Source organism: Camelus dromedarius, chromosome 25 (assembly GCF_036321535.1).
Source record: "Camelus dromedarius isolate mCamDro1 chromosome 25, mCamDro1.pat, whole genome shotgun sequence".
In the NCBI taxonomy this organism is placed as follows: domain Eukaryota; kingdom Metazoa; phylum Chordata; class Mammalia; order Artiodactyla; family Camelidae; genus Camelus; species Camelus dromedarius.
Window position 1 is genome coordinate 2,854,968 of NC_087460.1, and position 17,987 is coordinate 2,872,954.

At 55.0% G+C, this 17,987-nt stretch overlaps 1 protein-coding gene across 2 annotated transcripts in view; it reads left to right on the forward strand.

The window, feature by feature from the left end:
* PRMT8 (protein arginine methyltransferase 8) overlaps positions 1 to 17,987 on the forward strand; it is a 76,918-nt gene that overhangs the window by 45,537 nt on the left and 13,394 nt on the right. For both annotated transcript variants that reach the window (XM_064478938.1, XM_064478937.1), the window contains exons 4-6: positions 1,801 to 1,864; positions 13,414 to 13,556; positions 14,150 to 14,237. In XM_064478938.1, the coding sequence (XP_064335008.1) occupies positions 1,801 to 1,864; positions 13,414 to 13,556; positions 14,150 to 14,237 (295 nt within the window). The remainder of the gene's footprint in view (positions 1 to 1,800; positions 1,865 to 13,413; positions 13,557 to 14,149; positions 14,238 to 17,987) is intronic.

Consider the following 17,987-nt stretch of genomic DNA (forward strand, 5'->3'; position numbering starts at 1 on the left):
CCCACCTTCCAGCCTTCCTTCACCAGGTCCTCCTCCCCGCAATGGGGGCTTCCGGCCAAGGGACACACTCCCCTTCCGAGGCACTTGCAGAGCCTCCAGGCTGGACGTGAGCCCTCCTGTGACTCCGGCGCCCACCCTCCCTCCCTCTCAGTGTGGCTCTGAGGCCTGGGCCTGGGCCACGGGCGCGGGAGCCCAGGGCTGAGCAGGGAAAGGCAAGGCTGCCTGTCATCGCTTCCCGGTGGTGGGGGTTCCAGCCACGAGCTGTCAGGAGGCCCCACTCGCGCCTTCCAGCCCTGGCCACTCATCCCATTCTTCTGCCTCCTGAATTTTTGCTGTACCAGCTTTTCTGTAACCAGCTTGGCCCCAGTTAGCTGGGCTCACTGCACAGTTTCTCCTGTTCTGAGCTCTTCTCCAGTGAGGGAGACGGGGTGGCGGGAGACAGAGGAAATGGACAGGGAACTGAGACAGAGGGACAGACGTGAGAAGAGAAGTGGAGAGAAAGGGACAGAAAGACACACAGAGAGGACGGCAGGGTGGGGGAGCAGCCCAGCACCCCTCCTCCCAGGAGCACCAGTGCTCCCTCACCACGGCCGCGGGAGACAGGGACGGTGACTTGACTGAGGAGGACGCGGAGGCTCAGGGAGTGGCAGTGGTCGGGTGAGGATCCAGGCTGCCCGGCTCTGGGTCCTGGTCCTTCACCGCCAATCTCAGCGGCCTCTTGCAGGGGGAGGGTGACGTGGCAGGGAGCCGAGAGGCCTGGCGAGAGACCCAGTCCCCTGGACAGTGGGCTCGAAGGCCACAAGCCCCAGTAGCCCAGGAAAGGGCTCCTCCGCCTGGGACCTGAGCCCTGGCCGGGATCTGCCTCCTTAAGCCAGTGAGTGGCCCCTTCCCGACCCCATGGGCGCCCTCGCCCACCCGAAGCTTTGCCGGGGGCCCCCTCCCCCACCGTGCCCACCCTGCCCACTGTGCCCCGACGCAAATACTCTCCCCAAGGCCCTGGGCAGTCGGGGGCCCCGGAGTGGGAAGAGGGGGCCCAGGGCCCGAGTACAGCCGGCCTCTGGGGGGGCAGCTGGGGAGGCGACCACAGGTCCTCGCAGCTGCCGCTCTGCTCTGGGCGCCCCAGCCTCCCTGCCTGGCCCAGGTCCCCAGCCCCCAGGCTGGGCCTTGATTCCTGCTGTTCCCACGAGGGCCTGCTCTCAGCGGGTGGTCGATTAATTTCTTAAACACCTGGGCCCTTTGCTTAGGCGACTTGGGGAAACTGGAAAGGCTTCTAGACGAAAAAGAATCGATTCTTTTAAATGTGGAAGCTGCGGAAGGAGCGAGTTAACACCTGTGGGGCACGGAGGGATCTTAAGACGCCAGAGGTCGTGACTCGGCATTTTCCCAAGGGTCTTGTTCAACCAGGGAGGCCTGGGGGTGGGAGGGCCGCGGACAACGTCAGGGGGACCCACAGCCTCTCTGGCCGTGGCCCTGCCTCCCGCATCCTCTCCTGGGAGGGCGGTGGCTGCACCAGGAGAGTGAGTCTGCCCAGCTCCTCCCAGCTCCTCCCAGCTCCTCCCGGACCTCCCCGCTCAGAGGCCAGGCCCTCCGTGCCGGGGCAGAGGCGGCCCGACGTGGTGGTGGGGCCACCGGCCTGTGCGTCCGGAGGGCTGCGGGTCAGTTTTGAATCTGCCGCGAAGTAGCCGAGTGGCTGTGGACGAGCCACCGCGCCCCTCTGGGCCTCAGCGCCGCCATCCGGAAACTGGTCCTGGATGTGCTGTGGTTCTGACGCCCTGCTCCTCTGTCCTCTGTCCTTTCTAGATTGAATGCTCCAGTATTTCGGACTACTCAGAGAAGATCATTAAGGCCAACCACTTGGACAACAGTAAGACTCACTGCCGCGCGCTGTCCCGTGGACGGAGGGGGTGAGGGGCTTGTCCTTCCTTGTCTGGGAGGCGGAGGCTGACGGGAAGGTGGAGGCCAGCCAAGGCCCGGTTAGCAGGACTGTGCCCCCGGGGCTCGGATGTTCCCAGGCCACGGCTGCCACGGGCACGTGTGTCCCAGCTCAGCGAGCAGAGAGCCCAGCCTGAGGCCAAACCGTTCATTCCCTGGCCCTCTGCTCAGCCCTGGCTGTAGGCACCTCTTAGTTTTGCAAGATGGCAACTCCCTCCTCCCCGTCCCTCTCCACTACCCCCAGCCCCACCTCTCCCATCACCACCTGGTGGCGTCCTGGCAGACACCAGGAGCTGCCTCTGTGGTCCTCCATGCCCACAGGCCCTCTGCAGATGGAGCTGTCTTGGCAATCAGGTTAACTTGGGAGCAGGGCCTCCTTTCAGCTGGAGTCTGAATTTAAAGAGAGTGGGGCGTTCCCTTCCCTTCGTCCCCTCACCCCTTCCCCAGGCATTGGCAGCATTCCCAGCCCCTCCCTCCAGGACCCCTCCCTCCGGGACCCTCTTGAACACGCTCACCCCAACAGGGGTCTCTGATCAGGAGAACACCTGTACCGTCCATCAGTCGGCGGGGTGAGGTTTAGTCCTCAGGCCCTGGGCTGAGCAGGGCAGGGGAGGGTGGGCGGATCACGCAGTGTCTGTGAACTAGGAAACGAGGTTGGGGATTTTCCTATTTTGGAGGGTGCTAAGTTGGGGAGGAGGCTTCTCAGGGGAGGACGGGTTGGAGCAGGTGGCGTGTACCCAGAGTGGGGGCAGAGGCAGTCAGAGGCTCCAGGGAGAGGTGCTGCAGCGTGAGCGGAGGCGGCGAGGAGTGACCACGTGGGCTGTGCCGGCAACGGAGGCGAGAGGCCGCGCTGCCGGGCCGCAGGGGTGAGGGAGGACCACACAGACGCAGGGCTGGTAACGGGGTGCGTGGTGGAGCTCTCCTGGGCTGACGGGAGGGAGGGAGGCTAGGTCTGGGAGCCCAGGGGAGATGCAGGTGGATGTGAGGAGTGAGGCCTGGACACGAGGCTGGGGCCGGCATTCCAGGGAGAGCTGGAGTGTGCGCTGCATACTGACGTTGTTTAGAGCCACAGGACGAGGTCACTCAGGGATGACGAGGGGAGAGAAATGGGCCCTAGGGCATTCCAGCATTCGAGGGTCAAGCTGAGGGAAGGGGCCAGCAAGAGGCAGAGGAGACATTTTCACATATACTCGGTAGAGATGCTGATGGACATTCGGGACAGAGGAGTGAAGGAGGAGGCCGCTAAGGGATCCAGTGAGGTGAGAGCAAAGACGTGACCTCTGACCTCTGAATTCCGGTGTAGGCTGAGGGTGTTGCTGTTCTTAACAAGAGCAGACTTGATGGAGGGGAGGGGACCGCTTCCAGGTAAAGCAGGTTAAGGAGAGACTGAGTGAGGCTGTGAACAACTTCCTGCTGTGACGGGGAACAGAGAACCGAACTGTAGCTACAGGGGGCGTGAGGCCAAGGAAGGGAGGTGTTTCTTAAGGTTGGGAGATACGAAAACGTGTGTGTGATCCAGCTGTCCAGCAGAGACAGAAACCTGGCAGACTGGGGGGAAAGTAAACTCAGAAGTGAGGCCCTTGAAGAGGTAAGCGGGGTGGGACCCAGAGCCCGGCGGAGGGGTGGGCCTTCTTCCTTGCAGAAGGGACAGGCTAACCGCAGCAGCAGAGGGGACGTGGGAGAGCGGGTCGGATGGTGGCAGGAAGCCCCCAATCTGCTGCTTCCAGTTTCTCAGTGACGAGGGAGACCATCACTGGCAGAGGGGACGGGAAGGGAGGGTGTAAGTGTTTTGAAGGGGGAGGAGAATTGGCGGGATGGCCTTACCGAGGGAGGGAGGGCTGGTGCGGACCGTGGGGGGAGGTCAGTGCCCGTTGGAGGTGAGCAGACACGGATCTGCAGGCCAGTCCTCCCTGGTGGGTGACTGTTTCTGGCCATGCTTAGCAGCTTGGGTGGGAGCGGAGAGGGGGCCGCCTGGGTCTGGGCGTTGCTGGGGACCCAGAGGAGGGAAGGAGGAGCCAGCAGCTGGTGACAGTGAGGCCCATGGCGTCTCCGCTGGGTGAGGAGGAAGCAGGGAAGTGAGGGGGGCGGTGGCGGACGGGGCCGGGAGCTGAGTCCAGGCCTCCTTCCAGCCTGCGTAGGGGAGCCGTGGCCCAGGTGCCCTGACCTCCATCTCGGGGTCCAGCCCTGCTGGCTCACAAGGGGGCCAGATCGCTCTGCACTGTCCTCAGGAAAGCCCTTGTCCCGGGCAGAAGGGGCTGAGCGAGGGCCTCTGGACTTGCCCACAAAAGATGGGAAAAGAAAACCCGGAGCATCTTCGCTGCCTTCTGTGTCCTTTCCACGGCTTCCTTCACAGTCTCATTTTCTGACAAGACGTTCCAGGCTCATCTCGCACTTTCCACGTCTCTGTTCTTGGTCCAGCGGCTTCTCCAAGGAATCTTGGGTCCATTTAGTGGATGTGGGGCTAGGTGTGCTCATAGATTTTAGGGTGTTAGGGCCCCCGGGCTGTCTCAGTGGGAAGAACTCGCGTGTGAGCGTCAGGTGTGTGGACGCACACTTACAGAGTGTGTTTCCGCGTCCATCTATGCACAACATCAAGGAGGTGTTCACGTGACGCCCCCGCGTCTAATTCAGCGTCTCGGGGCCTGCTTTCATCTTTCACCCCTTTTCTTTGTGACTCCTTTCTCTGACAGTGACACCCTGGCTCCCATTCTTAATATGTGTACATGTTGGATCAGTCCCTGTAGGTGAAGTTGCCCGCCGTCACCACCTCTGGCCCACGCAACCTGCCGCTCGTGCTGGGCTCTGACCCCGGTGCTGGGCAGCCCCCAACAGGGGCACCTCCTCTCTGGGCTCAGGCTCCGGTGGGCGGAGCCAGCCTGCCCCTGAACACAGGCCTTCCCGACCTTGGCCTTCACCTTCCCGCCCAGGCCCCCCTCCACGGGGACGCCCTGCTCACCGCTTGTGCTCTCCAGCCTCAGACCCCACCTGGCCTGTCGTGGGCCCCGCAGCCCCCGCCCCAGGCAGCTGGGCGTCTGGTTTGCTCAGCCCACCTCGTGGCTTCCAGATGGAATTGTCCCGTGCTCTGCATTTTGACGGCTCACACTGGGTTCCATGCTGTGGAGGTGAAGGCCCCGGAGGGATCAACCACTGTCCCCAGGTGAATAGCCTCTCCAGCAACTCAGAGCCTTTCCTGCCCCTCACACACTCCAGACCCAGGGGGGACTCCAGGCGGGAGGCGGGGCCTTGTCAAGGCAAAGCCTCTCCATTTCTTCCTCTCCAGGGGGAGCAACAGGTCGGGGAGCGGCCGGCGCCCAGGCCCTGCCTCGGCTGGTGCACTGGAAAGAGGACAGCTTGGCTCCCACGGAAATGCTTCTGAAAGGCTGCGACAGCCAACTGTGTGGGTCTTGGGAGTGTAGGTGTAGGGACATGAATAGCAACCCGGGACATAGGATACCTGCTCCCCGGAACCAGTCAGCCTCCCTCCCTCCCCTCCTCCACGCGGCCACCCGCGGCCTTGGCGCAGCCGCAGGGCTCCTGCCGCCCGCTTGGCCCGCGCACGTGCTCGGGCTCCTCTCTGACGGCCACCCCGGCAGTCTCCCGTCCCCTCCCCTTCCCTGCCCAGGAAACTGGTGGGCCGCGGGTGCTTAGAAAGGTAGGTTCCCTTGTGAAGGCTGACAGAGCAACTCAGGGAGTCCATATAGGTTTTTCCGTTCTAGAAAAAAATATTGTAATCCACTTGATTTACTTCTCAGGAAACTCAAGGAGAGAACTGACCCCTCGTCTCTCTTCCTCTGCCTGGGCATGTCCTCAAGCCTGGGTGTCGCAGACGGAGGGTCCTGGGCGCAGCACGATGCGCGGGGAGGAGCAGGCAGGGCTGTCGGGTGACTGCCGTCCCTGAGCTCCCGCTTCGGGGGGCTGCGTCCGGGCGCAGCTTGCAGGGTTGCCGGGGGCTTAGCGGCAATGCACTCGAGGGCCTCGCACGGACCTCGTGGGTGATGGGTACCCACCAAGCCGTCACTGTAGGTCCTTCCGGCTTCGTGTTCTGCACTCTGCTCACTCCTGGCCGCATGCTCCAAGGCTTTTATAGATGATACTTGACTTCTCTGTTCTTGCGGCACCCCTCTGGGCTTGGAGGAATCGCCTAGTCCTGGGACGGTTCGCCTGATGGAGTCCCCCTACCCCCACCCCAGGGCTGTGAGAGCACGTCCTGCCCCTGAGGAGGAAGCTGCCTCCCCGCAGTCCTAACCAGCGCTCTGTGTCCTCCCTGCGGGACTGCGGTGGGGGGCTCCCCCTCACCAGGTGGCCTGTCTCCCCCATCTCCAGGCTGCCCATCCCAGTCCCTTCACCCTGTGCTGTGGTTTCGGCCCCCTTCTCCTTGGTCCTGCTTCGGCGTCCCTCTCGCAGAGGACCCAGCAGGGTGACCGGAAGGGCCCAGAGGCTGCCCTGCTCCAGTGAGGCTCCAGGCCCCACAACGGTTGTGGAGAATCTGAGCCACACATGGCTGCCAAGCCACACGTGGCTCCTAACCTGTGCTGGGCCCGTGGATGTCGTGAATTTTCATTCACATCCAACCTCATGTTGTTAGATTCCATCCTTCTTTACAGGTGGCTAGGACTCCCTGGGGTCATTGTCCCCTGCGCGGTGTCACCTGCGTTCTGATAGGAGCCCTGGGGGTGTGGGGACCCTCCTGCGGGCTGGCCTCGTCCAGCTGTGTCTACAGGCAGGGAGCAGCTGTGAATCCACGTGATGACCGGCCCCCTCCCCGCCAGGAGGCCGTGGAGGTGACGCCTCGTCGGGTGCCTGCGTGGGACCGCACACCCAGTTCTGCTAGATGAACTTGCCAACTGGGACAGCTGACCTTCTGTGTCTCCATTTCCTGCTCTGTGAAATGGGGATAATAGTGGCACAGACTGCAGAAGGTCATTATGAGCAAGACAGAGTGACCGTCTGGAAAACCATGGTGAGCTGCGGCCCCTTGTTAAATTTTCGGTAAATCCGTGGAATGGATGCAGGCGCTTTGGTGGCTTGAAATTGGCCACAGTGGGAGTATTTACACGGAGAAATCAGCAAATGCTACAAATCAGGGCTTCCTTCCTGGACAGCGGGTTGTTAAGTGTCCGCCAGTGCCTCCCTGTCGGCAGCAGGACAGCGCACAGTGCACGGTGCGCGATGTCAGAGTTGCTGTTATTGTTTTGATCATTAACTTGACTAAAAACCTGTCAAAACAAGGGCCGAGATTAACTGGATAAAATTGTTTTTAAGGAACCTGTACCAGCAGCTCCTGACAACGCTTCCTCCTCTCCTCACTGCTCGAGACGCGGTCCCTGAATAAGCTCAGGACTGGGTGCCATGCACGCAGTCCTACAGGTGCTGTCAGCCACCCCCGAGGCCCTGTCCCGGGTGACTGGGAGTCAGCGGAGAACTTGCCAGACAAGGTCGTGCTCTTGTGGTGCTCACAGCCTCAGGGAGGGGACAGACACAAAAGCCAGTGGACAAACAGCATCACTGTAGAATTCCAGATGGTGACAGCACTTTGGAAAAACAGGACAGAGAACTTGAGAGAACTGGGGGTCCCCTCTGGATGGGGTGGTTGCCAGGGTGGGCTGGGGCTGACTCACACTGCTACAGATTGGGCTTTTCCCCTCCGGGAGCCGGTTGTTAGACACGTAACAGCACAGCCCTGAGGCGAGTAACCTGTTCGGAGCAGGAACCAGCGTGCTGAGAGTGGGGGAGAGGGTTTAACACAGAGAGGTGCCCCTCAAGTTTCCTGAGCTGGGAGACCCTTTCTGCCTGTCCTATGCCAGCTTCTGCTATGCCAGTGAGTGGGAATGAGCCCTGGAAGGGTGTTCTGAATCCCTGAGCCTTGCCTTCTGCACGCTCGGTGGTTTCAGCCACTCTGCCCAGTACCATTCTTCTTAATCCCCGCCCCCTTGGCCAAGCCCACACCATCATCTGCCTGTGGCCAATGTGCTGGGTATGTGCCCTGCTGGACCGTGTGATGGTCCAGGGATGGGTGATGACTTGGGGTGGGGACAAGTCCTGGGATGGGTGTTGATTAGCTGAGTGTTATTCAAGCCAGTGTCTAAAGGAGGAGACATGCCGAGAAGGGGCTCTGGCCAGGGAGGGGCTCTGGCCAGAGCTGGCAGGACTTTAGAGCACCAGCTAAGCCCTCAAGGGAGCCGGGCAGGAAGTGCTGGGGATCAGGCAGAAGTTCAAGCCCACGTTCTTGGGTGAACAGGGGATGTGGGAAGAGACGAGGAACCTGCTGCATCAAGGATGTGCAGTGCCTTGGGCTCGTCCATGCCTCTCCAGTGACGGGGTCTGTTTGCTGTAGGATGCAGTCTAAGTCCCACCAGATAGTGAGGATAAAGGTGTTGCTGTCCTGTCTGTCCCATCAGCACTGGCTCAGGAATGGGCTGGGTCTGAGCTCCCAAGGGAGGTTTATCCGTGCCCCTGGACCCCGAAGAAGACCAGGGCCGGGAGCGAGGCGGGGCTGGCATCAGGGAGGTCGATGAGCTGTGGACCCTGCCCGCCCCCCACCGCCCTGAGCTCTTCATGGTGGCGCAACCTCTCCTCGTCCAGCCACCCAGCCTGCCAGCTGTTGGACAGAGGATGGCTTTTCCCTGGCCTTGTCTGATTGCTTTCCTTGCATCACCCCAAGCCATTGCCTGGTGTCCGCGGCCATCCCGCGGGTAATCGAGCCATGATGATATCCATTGGCAGGCGAAGGACAGGAGTGTCAGGGAGGTGGGTGACTTGCCCGGTTGCACAGCAGGTCTAGATTCCGGCTGCACGCGTCGACTTCTCAAGCTCCACCTCTCTCATTAGACAAAAGGAACAGTAGGACCAGCCACACCAGTTCCGTGAAGATGACCAAGCTGAGGTCTGTGAACTCACCCTGCCTGCTTCTGTTCAGACTCCGGCGAGGTTTCACTCTCATAATTAGGACTAGTTTGAAGACACTTTGTCTCTGAACCCAATACCCTCTTTCCAAAACTGCTCATTCATCCAGCCATTCATTCGGCAAGGAGTTTTGAATGTTTGTGAGGAGTCCGGTGCTCTGCCAGACCCTGGGGCTAGGAAGCTAAAGGAGACAACTGAGAGAAGGAGGTTGGAGGCTGGTGGGGGGCCGGGGAGGGGTGTGTGGGGTCACGTGGCTTTGCTGTGACGCGGGCGGGGTTGGCATCGGGCGGCTCCAGTCTTGGAACGTGCTCCCTGTGGCCACACTCACAACCCCCATGCCCACCCCTCTGTGGGACAGGGTCTGCTCTGGGGACCGGGGTGGGGGGCATCTGAAACGGGGAGGCCATGAACTGGGCTCTGTGGACTCAGCTGACTCCGATGGACACACTAGAGGCCCAGGGCAGATGGGGCTGAGCTGATTCATTAAAGAAAAAAGGTCAAACAAATCACCGCGAATCAGAATGACTCTATTTCCATAATAACCACTCAAGACAAAAAGAAAAAAGGTCCCACTGAAAACAGCCCCCCCCCACCGAATCCGGGTGTCTCATTTGCGAGCTCACAGTGACTGGAGAAGGTCTCCCAGTTTCAAGTGTAGGGCATGTACTTACGATTAATTCTCCTGAAGTTCACAAGCCAGGGTCCTGTCGCAGTGAGCTGAACACAATGTCATCATCCTTATGCAATAAAAACAGAGCTCCAGAGAGTGAACTCAGCGCCACCTTGAGAGATGCCACAGTCTGAGTGAGTGGGGTTCGGGCTGGGAGGTGCTGCAGCCTTAACATCGATCAGTGGCTAAGATCCCTGGAAGCGGTTTGACGTGGGGACAGTCTGCCTGTAGCTGTGTGTGGACATACAGGCCCTAGGATCACCCCGGGGCCGTCACTGAGTTGCCATCAACCCCACCACAGGAGGAAGCATTTTGCAGACTGGGAACTTGCATCTGGGAGCATCAGTGGTTGCTAATGGTGACCATTGGAAACAGCAAGAATGTCCCTGCTGATTCATAGAAACAAAGTTGCCTCTTTTTTGAAAATCAGGACAGAGGAATTGCTGCAAATTAGCATCAAACTGGACATGAAGGCACTGCTTCCTCATGAAGTCTGCCGTCTCCACCGGCCAACTTCGCAGAACGCCTGACACAGACTCAGTGCAGATTTGGGGACTCAAAGCATGTTGGAGCTCAAAGGATCTTAGGGACTTTTAGGTTCAATCTCTCTCCTTTTTTTTTGCCCCAATGAGGAAACTGAGGGCCCAGAGGGGAGGAACTATTTGATGCAAGTTAGTTGTCAGATGGAATGAGAGACTAAATTGTCTGCCTCCAGGCCTCCAGTGTACGGTTGTAAAGGTTGAGCACTGCACAACAGCACCTGCCCAAGGGAAGGAAAGGGGTCTGAGATCCAGGCCACAGCTGAACTGAAGGGAGGTGTGCCTTCTTCCTTTCACAAAGGGCCCATCTACTCACCAAGCCAGGTGGGGACCTCGTCTGCCCCGAGAAATGTTTGGATGCAGAAGGGTGATGCAGAAGGAGGTCCAGACTGTTCAGCATTTTGTGGGGTTAATTGATTCCTTCTGCCTTTTTGTAGACAAAAACTGTGATTTGTTTCTATTCTGTGACCCACTGTATCTATGATTGGTCTGTCTGTCTAGTCTAATCTAATCTTATCTATCTATCTATCTATCTATCTATCTATCTATCTATCTATCTATCCTCTGTTATACCCACATTGATCAGGCTGTAGCAGCTAATGGTTAGGAGGGTTAGTATGGAGAACAGGGACGGCATTCACTTACTCTGCGGAGGGGGGACACCCAAGGAATGTTCTGTACATCCCTGCCTGTCAGACTGGGCTGTAGGTTCTCGACCACCTCTGCCTCCTGCAGTCCTACTGGAGTCCTGTCCATAGAACCATCATGGGGGAGCCTTGTCCTAGGCACCCAGGGTGGGGATCGTGGGGCTCCAGAGGCAGGAGAAGACATTCTCCTGGACGTCAGGAGGAGGAATCAACTCCTAGCCCTGTAGGCATGTGCAGTCATTAGGGGAGAGCTTTCAAGGGAGGTGCAAAGAGGAAGAAAAGGGAGACCATTAAAACACTTGAAAACGTTGACGAAAATAAGACAGCAGGCTTTGCACGCAAACGATGAGGCAGGTGGATCAGGCATATATCTGCCCGTCCTTTTCTAGGACAAGAAGTAAGTCAGGCACTCTGTTTGCATTTTCCAAAATCCTGTGCTCCATCCCCTTGTGGATGCTCCTGATGCATCCTGGGTCCTGCTCTCGCTTGAGTTCCTGCCCTTGGGTCTAAGGAGCCCCCGAGGAGCAGAGCTTGGTCACCCCCCTCCCCTTCCAAGCCTGTTGGTGGAAGCTAGCCCTTCCCCCCTCTTCCTTCCCAGGGAAGGGCTCGTGCAGTCAGCAGCAGGGCCACACAAGCCGGGAGTGATCAGGGACAACGTACATTGGCCAAGTGACTCCTTGCAGAGGGGCCTTATCTGATTAAGCTTTGGTTAAACAGCACGCACGGAGAGCACACGGTCCTCAGACACTGCTGATGGGCCCGCCGTCACCAGCACATCCACTGTGAAGACGTGGAGTCCAGCCAGTGACCTGCATGTCCTTTGCCACCTAGGATCCTCCCGCCCACATTCATTTGGCATGACCCTCAGATTCGGGACATACGTGGTGTTTGGTTCTATTTTGTCTGTTTACCCCCGAGTACAGGGCATTGTTTAGTTTTCCCAGAAAAGCTCAGGTGTCGTGTGGTTTTTCAGAAGATGGTGCAGAATGGGTTTCAGGGCACGGATGTGTGGAAGTAACCTTTCAGGGGAAATGTTCTGATGGAACCAGCCAACCAGTGCATCACCCTGTCCGTTGCATGGCGGCGTCTGAGATTGCTTTGGCTCTGATCTTTACAGCAATGACTGCAAAACAGGACTCCAAAGCATGTGCACGTCTGTGCCTAGTGATCAAAAACTCAACTAAGATGCTTCTCTTGCCCCAGAGGGATGGGACGGTCTTGGACGGGACCCGGGAACAGACGCCACTTTGAGCAGGCCCTGTGGCTCAATCTCACCCCATTTACCTCTTCATCAGGCGGTCCACAAGGAGAGGGTGTCAGATAATATTTGCCTGATGTAGAGCCCCGACTGCGAGCCTGCCTTTTACATGTGTTGTTTCCTTTAGCAGGACAACCACCTGTGGGGTAGATAACCCTTTCCCCGGCTGTTCTCTGGGGAGTTGGAGTTAGGTTAGGTCAGGTAACTTGGGGAGAGTCATGCAGCTAATAACAAGAAGATCTAGCCCTTCAACCCAGGTTTCTTTTTTTCTTTTAAATTTATTATTTTTTTGATTGAAGTATAGTCAGTTACAATGTGTCAATTTTTGGTGTACAGCATAATGTCCCAGTTATATATATACATATACACATATATTTGTTTTTATATTCTTTTTCATTAAAGGTTATTATAAGATATTGAATATAGTTCCCTATGCTACACAGAAGAAATTTGTTTTTTATATATTTTTGTATATAGTCGTTAACATTTGTAAATCTCAAACTCTCAAATTTCTCTCTTCCCACCCCTTCCCTCCAGTAACCGTAAGATTATTTACGATGTTGGCAAGTCTGTTTCTGTTTTGTAGATGAGTTCATTAGTGTCCTCTTTTTTAATTTTTTAGATTCCACATATGAGTGATCTCATATGGTATTTTTTTCTCTTTCTGGCTTACTTCACTTAGAATGACAATCTCCAGGTCCATCTGGGTTGCTGCAATGGCATTACTTTATCATTTTTTATGGCTGAGTAGTATTCCATTGTATAAACACACCACACCTTCTTTATCCAGTCATCTGTCGATGGACATTTAGGTTGCTTCCATGTCTTGGCTATTGTACATAGTGCTGCTATGAACATTGGGGTGCATGTACCTTTTTGAATTAGAGTTCCTTCTGGATATATGCCCAGGAGTTCAACCCTGGTTTCTTGAGTGCACAGCCCACACCAGCCAGGTTGCCTTTCCCTCCAGCACTAGATAGGCACCCCCTGGGGCTGAGCCCGGCCTGAGGAGATGCAAGGGCAGCAGAGGCGGCCTCCCTGGCTTCTCTGGTCTGAATCGTCACAGTAGCCTTATTGGGGTGGGGGGAGGTTGATAAAAGCATGAGAGTGTAGCTTATCAGACTGGGCTCTGTTTCCGTGTCATCATTTAACCTCTCTAAGCCTCACTTCCCTTAAAGGTTCTGGATGAAGCACGTTTGCCTCAAAGACTTGTTGGGAGGATCCCACGACAGGGTGCCTGTCACGGGCTTAGTGCGGTCCCAGGCCGGTCACTGCTCAGTGCATCTTAGGGGGAAAACTTGCGAGGAGTTCTCGACTCTTAGTGTGAATGAAGGGAGAGGTATGTCCCATCCTAGGAGAGTCAGGACAGTGCTGACACCTGTGGATCGGGTCCTGCTGCGGGGAGCTCATGGTTCCCGGCCAGGGTCCCTGCAAAATTGTGGCCTCGGGGTTCTTATTTTCCAGTCATCACCATCTTTAAGGGGAAGGTGGAGGAGGTGGAGCTGCCCGTGGAGAAGGTGGACATCATCATCAGCGAGTGGATGGGCTACTGTCTGTTCTATGAGTCCATGCTCAACACGGTGATCTTCGCCAGGGACAAGTGGCTGGTGAGTCCTGTGCGCTGTGCCCTCGTCGCTCTGCTGGCCGCTTCCTGCAGCCCAGGAAGAGTATGAGGACTTCAGAGGGGGCTGGGGCTAGAGGGTCACCGCTTCCAGACCCCTCTCTTGAAATCAGACCTGCTCCTGGGGACATGGTGACTGTCCCCAGGTCCCCACGTCTAGCTGCCACAGTGTGCTTAGGTCTAGCTTTGGCCTCTGGGGCTCTAATTGACAACCACTCTCTGTTGTCCAAAGTCTGATCTGGTCAGCAAGTACCAGGGACCTGCAGGATTGCCAGGGAGCCCAGTGTGCTTTCCACCTTGGCTTCTCCAGGCTAAAAAGTCAAAACATCTTCCACTGGGCCTACCTCTGCCCCCCCTACTTGTTCTATTGACCCCCACCTCAGTCCCTTGAATTTTTCTTGTACTGAAATGAAAACCGAGCATCCCAGCCCAGCCCTCACCCTGGCCGCGTGGCAGCCTGCTGCATGAGAAGTGTTGGCAAGGGGGTGCCTGTCTGGTGACTCTATGTGCAGTTCAAAATGTGATGTCTTTGTCAGGTGAATAGATTACAAGACCCATTTCCCCACAATTCATCAACAGAAACCTGGAGGGCTTATGTTTCCAGACCGGGCAGCTTTGTACGTGGTAGCAATTGAGGACAGACAGTACAAGGACTTCAAAATCCACTGTAAGTCCCCTTTTGAGTCTCTGTTGGGCTCTTTTTCTTTTTTCTTATTGCACATTTGGGGCAGGAAGCACTTCAGAGGGGTGGGGCTTAGTGGCTGGTCTGTGGCCACAGCAGCTGTGCCTCTGGAGGAGTTGACCTGGGACCCTCTCTAGATTCTGCTGTCGAGATGTTGTCTTCTGGCCCCTGCAGTTGATTCTGCTGGAGGGATTCCCAGAAGGAGTGCATTAGTGTGTGTGTCTGTTTACCTCCTCCTGGAAATATAAACTCAACGCATGGCGTTCAGAGCTGGGGTCAGGAGAAGACAGAGATGGGACAGTTGTTTGAGGCTGTGTGCCCTCTGCCTCCAGCCAATCTGGCGTCATTTCCAATATTCGATAAACCAAGGGAGGTAAGGTGGCCGAGGTTAGATGAGCGTGTTGTGAAGCCTGCCAGCCCTGGGTTCCAGTCCTATGGGGGAACCGTGAGCAAATTAAACACCACTGCACCTCGGCTCCAGAGAACATTCCCCACCCTCTAGACTTGTCTTGAGGATTAGGTAGGAGGATGTGATCAGGGGACAGGGCAGTTCTTGGCGCTACATGCACCAGCCTGGGTCTAGTCTCCGAGCTGTCACCGAGCCCCTTCCTGCTCGTGGCTTTGGCAACTGAGCTGACTGCTGAGCTTGGTGGCCTCCAGTGGCTCATCCGGGACAGATGTGCTCTTGTGGCAGATCTCACCAGCTCAGCAGCGAACACTGATCAAATGCATATGTAAGTAGGACAAATTTCACCCTGGAGCTGTGTCGTAAGGCTGCTTTTGGAGTTCTTGCCGTAACTGTATAAATCGCGTTTGGAGGAGAACCTTCAGGCACATTCTTTGTTCTCACGCGTACTAAATATTTATTGAGCTCCGACCCTCTGCACAGCTCTTTCAGGAACTTCCTCATGGTTTAAAAGCAAACATACCTCACCCTCCTCCTTGCACGGAATCCTGCTCAGGAGCCCTGGGCTCATGCACCTTGTGATGTGGACTGGGCTGGTCCTGATGGGCTCAGGTGCTGGCCTAGGACTGGACGGCATGTGACAGAGTCTTGCCCCCACCGCTTTGCAATTTTTGTGCATTCTGGGAAAGAAAAAAAATTAAAGTCAACCCCACTGTTCCTTGTGGGATGCTTGCTCTGCAGTGTCTGTCAGTGCCTAAAAAAACATGAATCAAACACACCTTTAAAATTTATTTAAAATGTTCTTGTTTTCCATTTAAACATTTTTTTAAAAGATCTGTTTTTGTTTTTAGTAAAGGAAGCAAGCCCATTTAGAAATCTGTTTTAAATAAACAGACTTTGGTTTCTCTGTGTTCTAAATCAAAAGTAAAAGCAAAATTAAAAAAAAAAAAAGTAAAGTAAATGCAGAAAGGTTGCTGGTTGCTATGGGAACATTTGTAAGCAAATTTCAGTTGGCCGAAGAACCAGCTGAAAAAGAAATGTCTTACAGTGGAGCAGGAGACAGAGACATGCTGGGTCCCTTTCAGAAAGGAAATTGTTAGGAAAACACTTTCTTCCCTCCTTCCTCACCCACTCCTCTTCTCCTCTCCCTTCCTCCCTCCCCCTCCTCTCCCCTCCTCCCTTTTGTCAACTGCACAAGAATGTGTGAAATACAGAACCTGCCCTCAATTTGCTCATCAACTACTAAAGAACACTTAGAGAGACCTGGTTGGCATGTTCGAGGCTCACAGCACCGAATTTTGTTGAGTGAATGAATGAATGAGAAAATTAAGGAAGAAACAGAAGTAAACCAGCAGAGGAACATGCCAGGTGTAGGGTTTAACCCTGAGACAGGAGCAGTCGTTAAAGAAATTTTTTTTGCTCTAGAACTCTAGAGATTTCTAGAATTTCAAAATTGGAAAAAAATTGGGAGATACCCTACTTGATTTTTCACCCAGTACGTGGATGTGCAGCCTGCTGAGAGTTAGAGGTTGGGCACCAGCTTCCCAGCTTATGAGACGATGACAAGTGGCCCCTGGTGTAGAGTCAGCCGGGGGTGGGGGGGTGGGGGGTGGGGGTGGGGATGGGGCTGGGGGGGTGGGTGTTGAAGGGCAGGACTTTGCCGAGGGCTCAGGAGCTGTCCATGGTTCCTCCTCCGCCACCTCCCCGACATCTATTTTCTGGCTCTAGCCTATTTTATACAAGGAACTGACTTTGATCTAAAAGCCTATAATGTATGAAACTAGATACACACCTTCCTTTGTGTCTAGAGGAGAAACTGTCGGTGGCACCTGTGGCACATGCTCTGTTGTCCTCCCAGGCAGCTTCACCAGCTCTAGCAGAGAAACCCGCGTTTCTGGGACCAGGGTGGGGAGGGAGGATGCTGCTACAAGTTCCCTCCAATGAAGAGTGAGACCTGTTTTCCGGGATTTCATGTTCCTGCTTTCGTTTTCAGGTTTATTGTCTCCTCTGATATATCCATTCTGCTCATAAGCTCATTGAAAGAATTATTCATCTTCAATAATGTGATTTTCATTTCCAGCATTTCCATTGGCTCTTTCTTATAGTTTGCATCTCACAGATGAAATTCTCCACCTGTTCATATTGTTTCCCCACTAGATTTTTTAAAATATTTGTTACAGGTACTTTAATGTCTCTGTTAGATAATGCCAGCATCTGAGCTCTGAGTCTGGTTCTATTGACTATTTTTTTCTTTTGATGAGGGTCACATTTTCCTTTCTTTTCCTTGTGTCTTGTAATTTTTTAATGAATGCTGGACATTGTGAGTAATGCTGAACTGTAGAGGCAGATGACTGATCCATGCCCAGAAAGGAGCACGCCTTTTCCTCTGCCGGGCTTTTAAAGCAGAGGTTCTAGCCCATCTAGTCTGTAGTTACAGTAGGCCCTGGCTTTGCTGTTGCTATTGTTACATCCATCACATGATAGTGTGGTCCTTTTCAAGAGTTTGTTTTAATCCATACACTAAATTTCATAGGTCCTTCTGATGTTATTTTTTTAACCCCCAGAATACTAATAATATTTCCTGGTGTATGATGACCCTCACCCCCCATTCACTCATTCAGTGGACAAGACAGAATTGCAGCAGAAGATTAATACCCTCCATGTGCCTCCTCTCCTATCCCTGCTCTACTTATGGTAAAGAAGCTAGTGGGAAATGAATGGTCAGCAGAATGGAGTGAAAAAAATCTACTGTTCTGAAAGTGGGGCAGTCTAGCTGAGGAGATAAGACATGAATTAACCCCCAAGAAGGTGACTAAAACACCAGGCTTCGTGAAGCAGTGCAGGCATTAAATGTTCGGGAATAAATTTCAGTTAAAAAAGCATCACCCACGGACCTGTGTTATGCCAGATATTCTATATAGGTGCTGAGGGAACAGAAGGAGAGGTCCCGTGGTTGGGAGAGGATGGGAAGCTTCCACAATGGCCATGAGATATTAAGCTCCCCATGTGAAAACCAGACTGAAAGGGGCTTTAAGGACCGTGTAGACCAAGGGCTTCCAGACCCTGGTTGGAATTGCCTATATAGATTTGAAAATCCCAGCTTCCTGGGTTCCTCAGATCTGGAGATTCTGATTCAGTAGGTCTGGTTGTGGTCCAGGAATCTGCATTTTTCAAAGTGTCCCTGCTGATCCTGGAACACAGAACCACTGAACCAAACTCCTCACTGTACAAACAAGCCAGAGAGAAGGGGACTGATCTGTTGAGGTCATATCACTTGGGGGGTAGCAAAGCCAGTGCCCAGGCCACGTAAGGATAGCATCTGTGCTGTC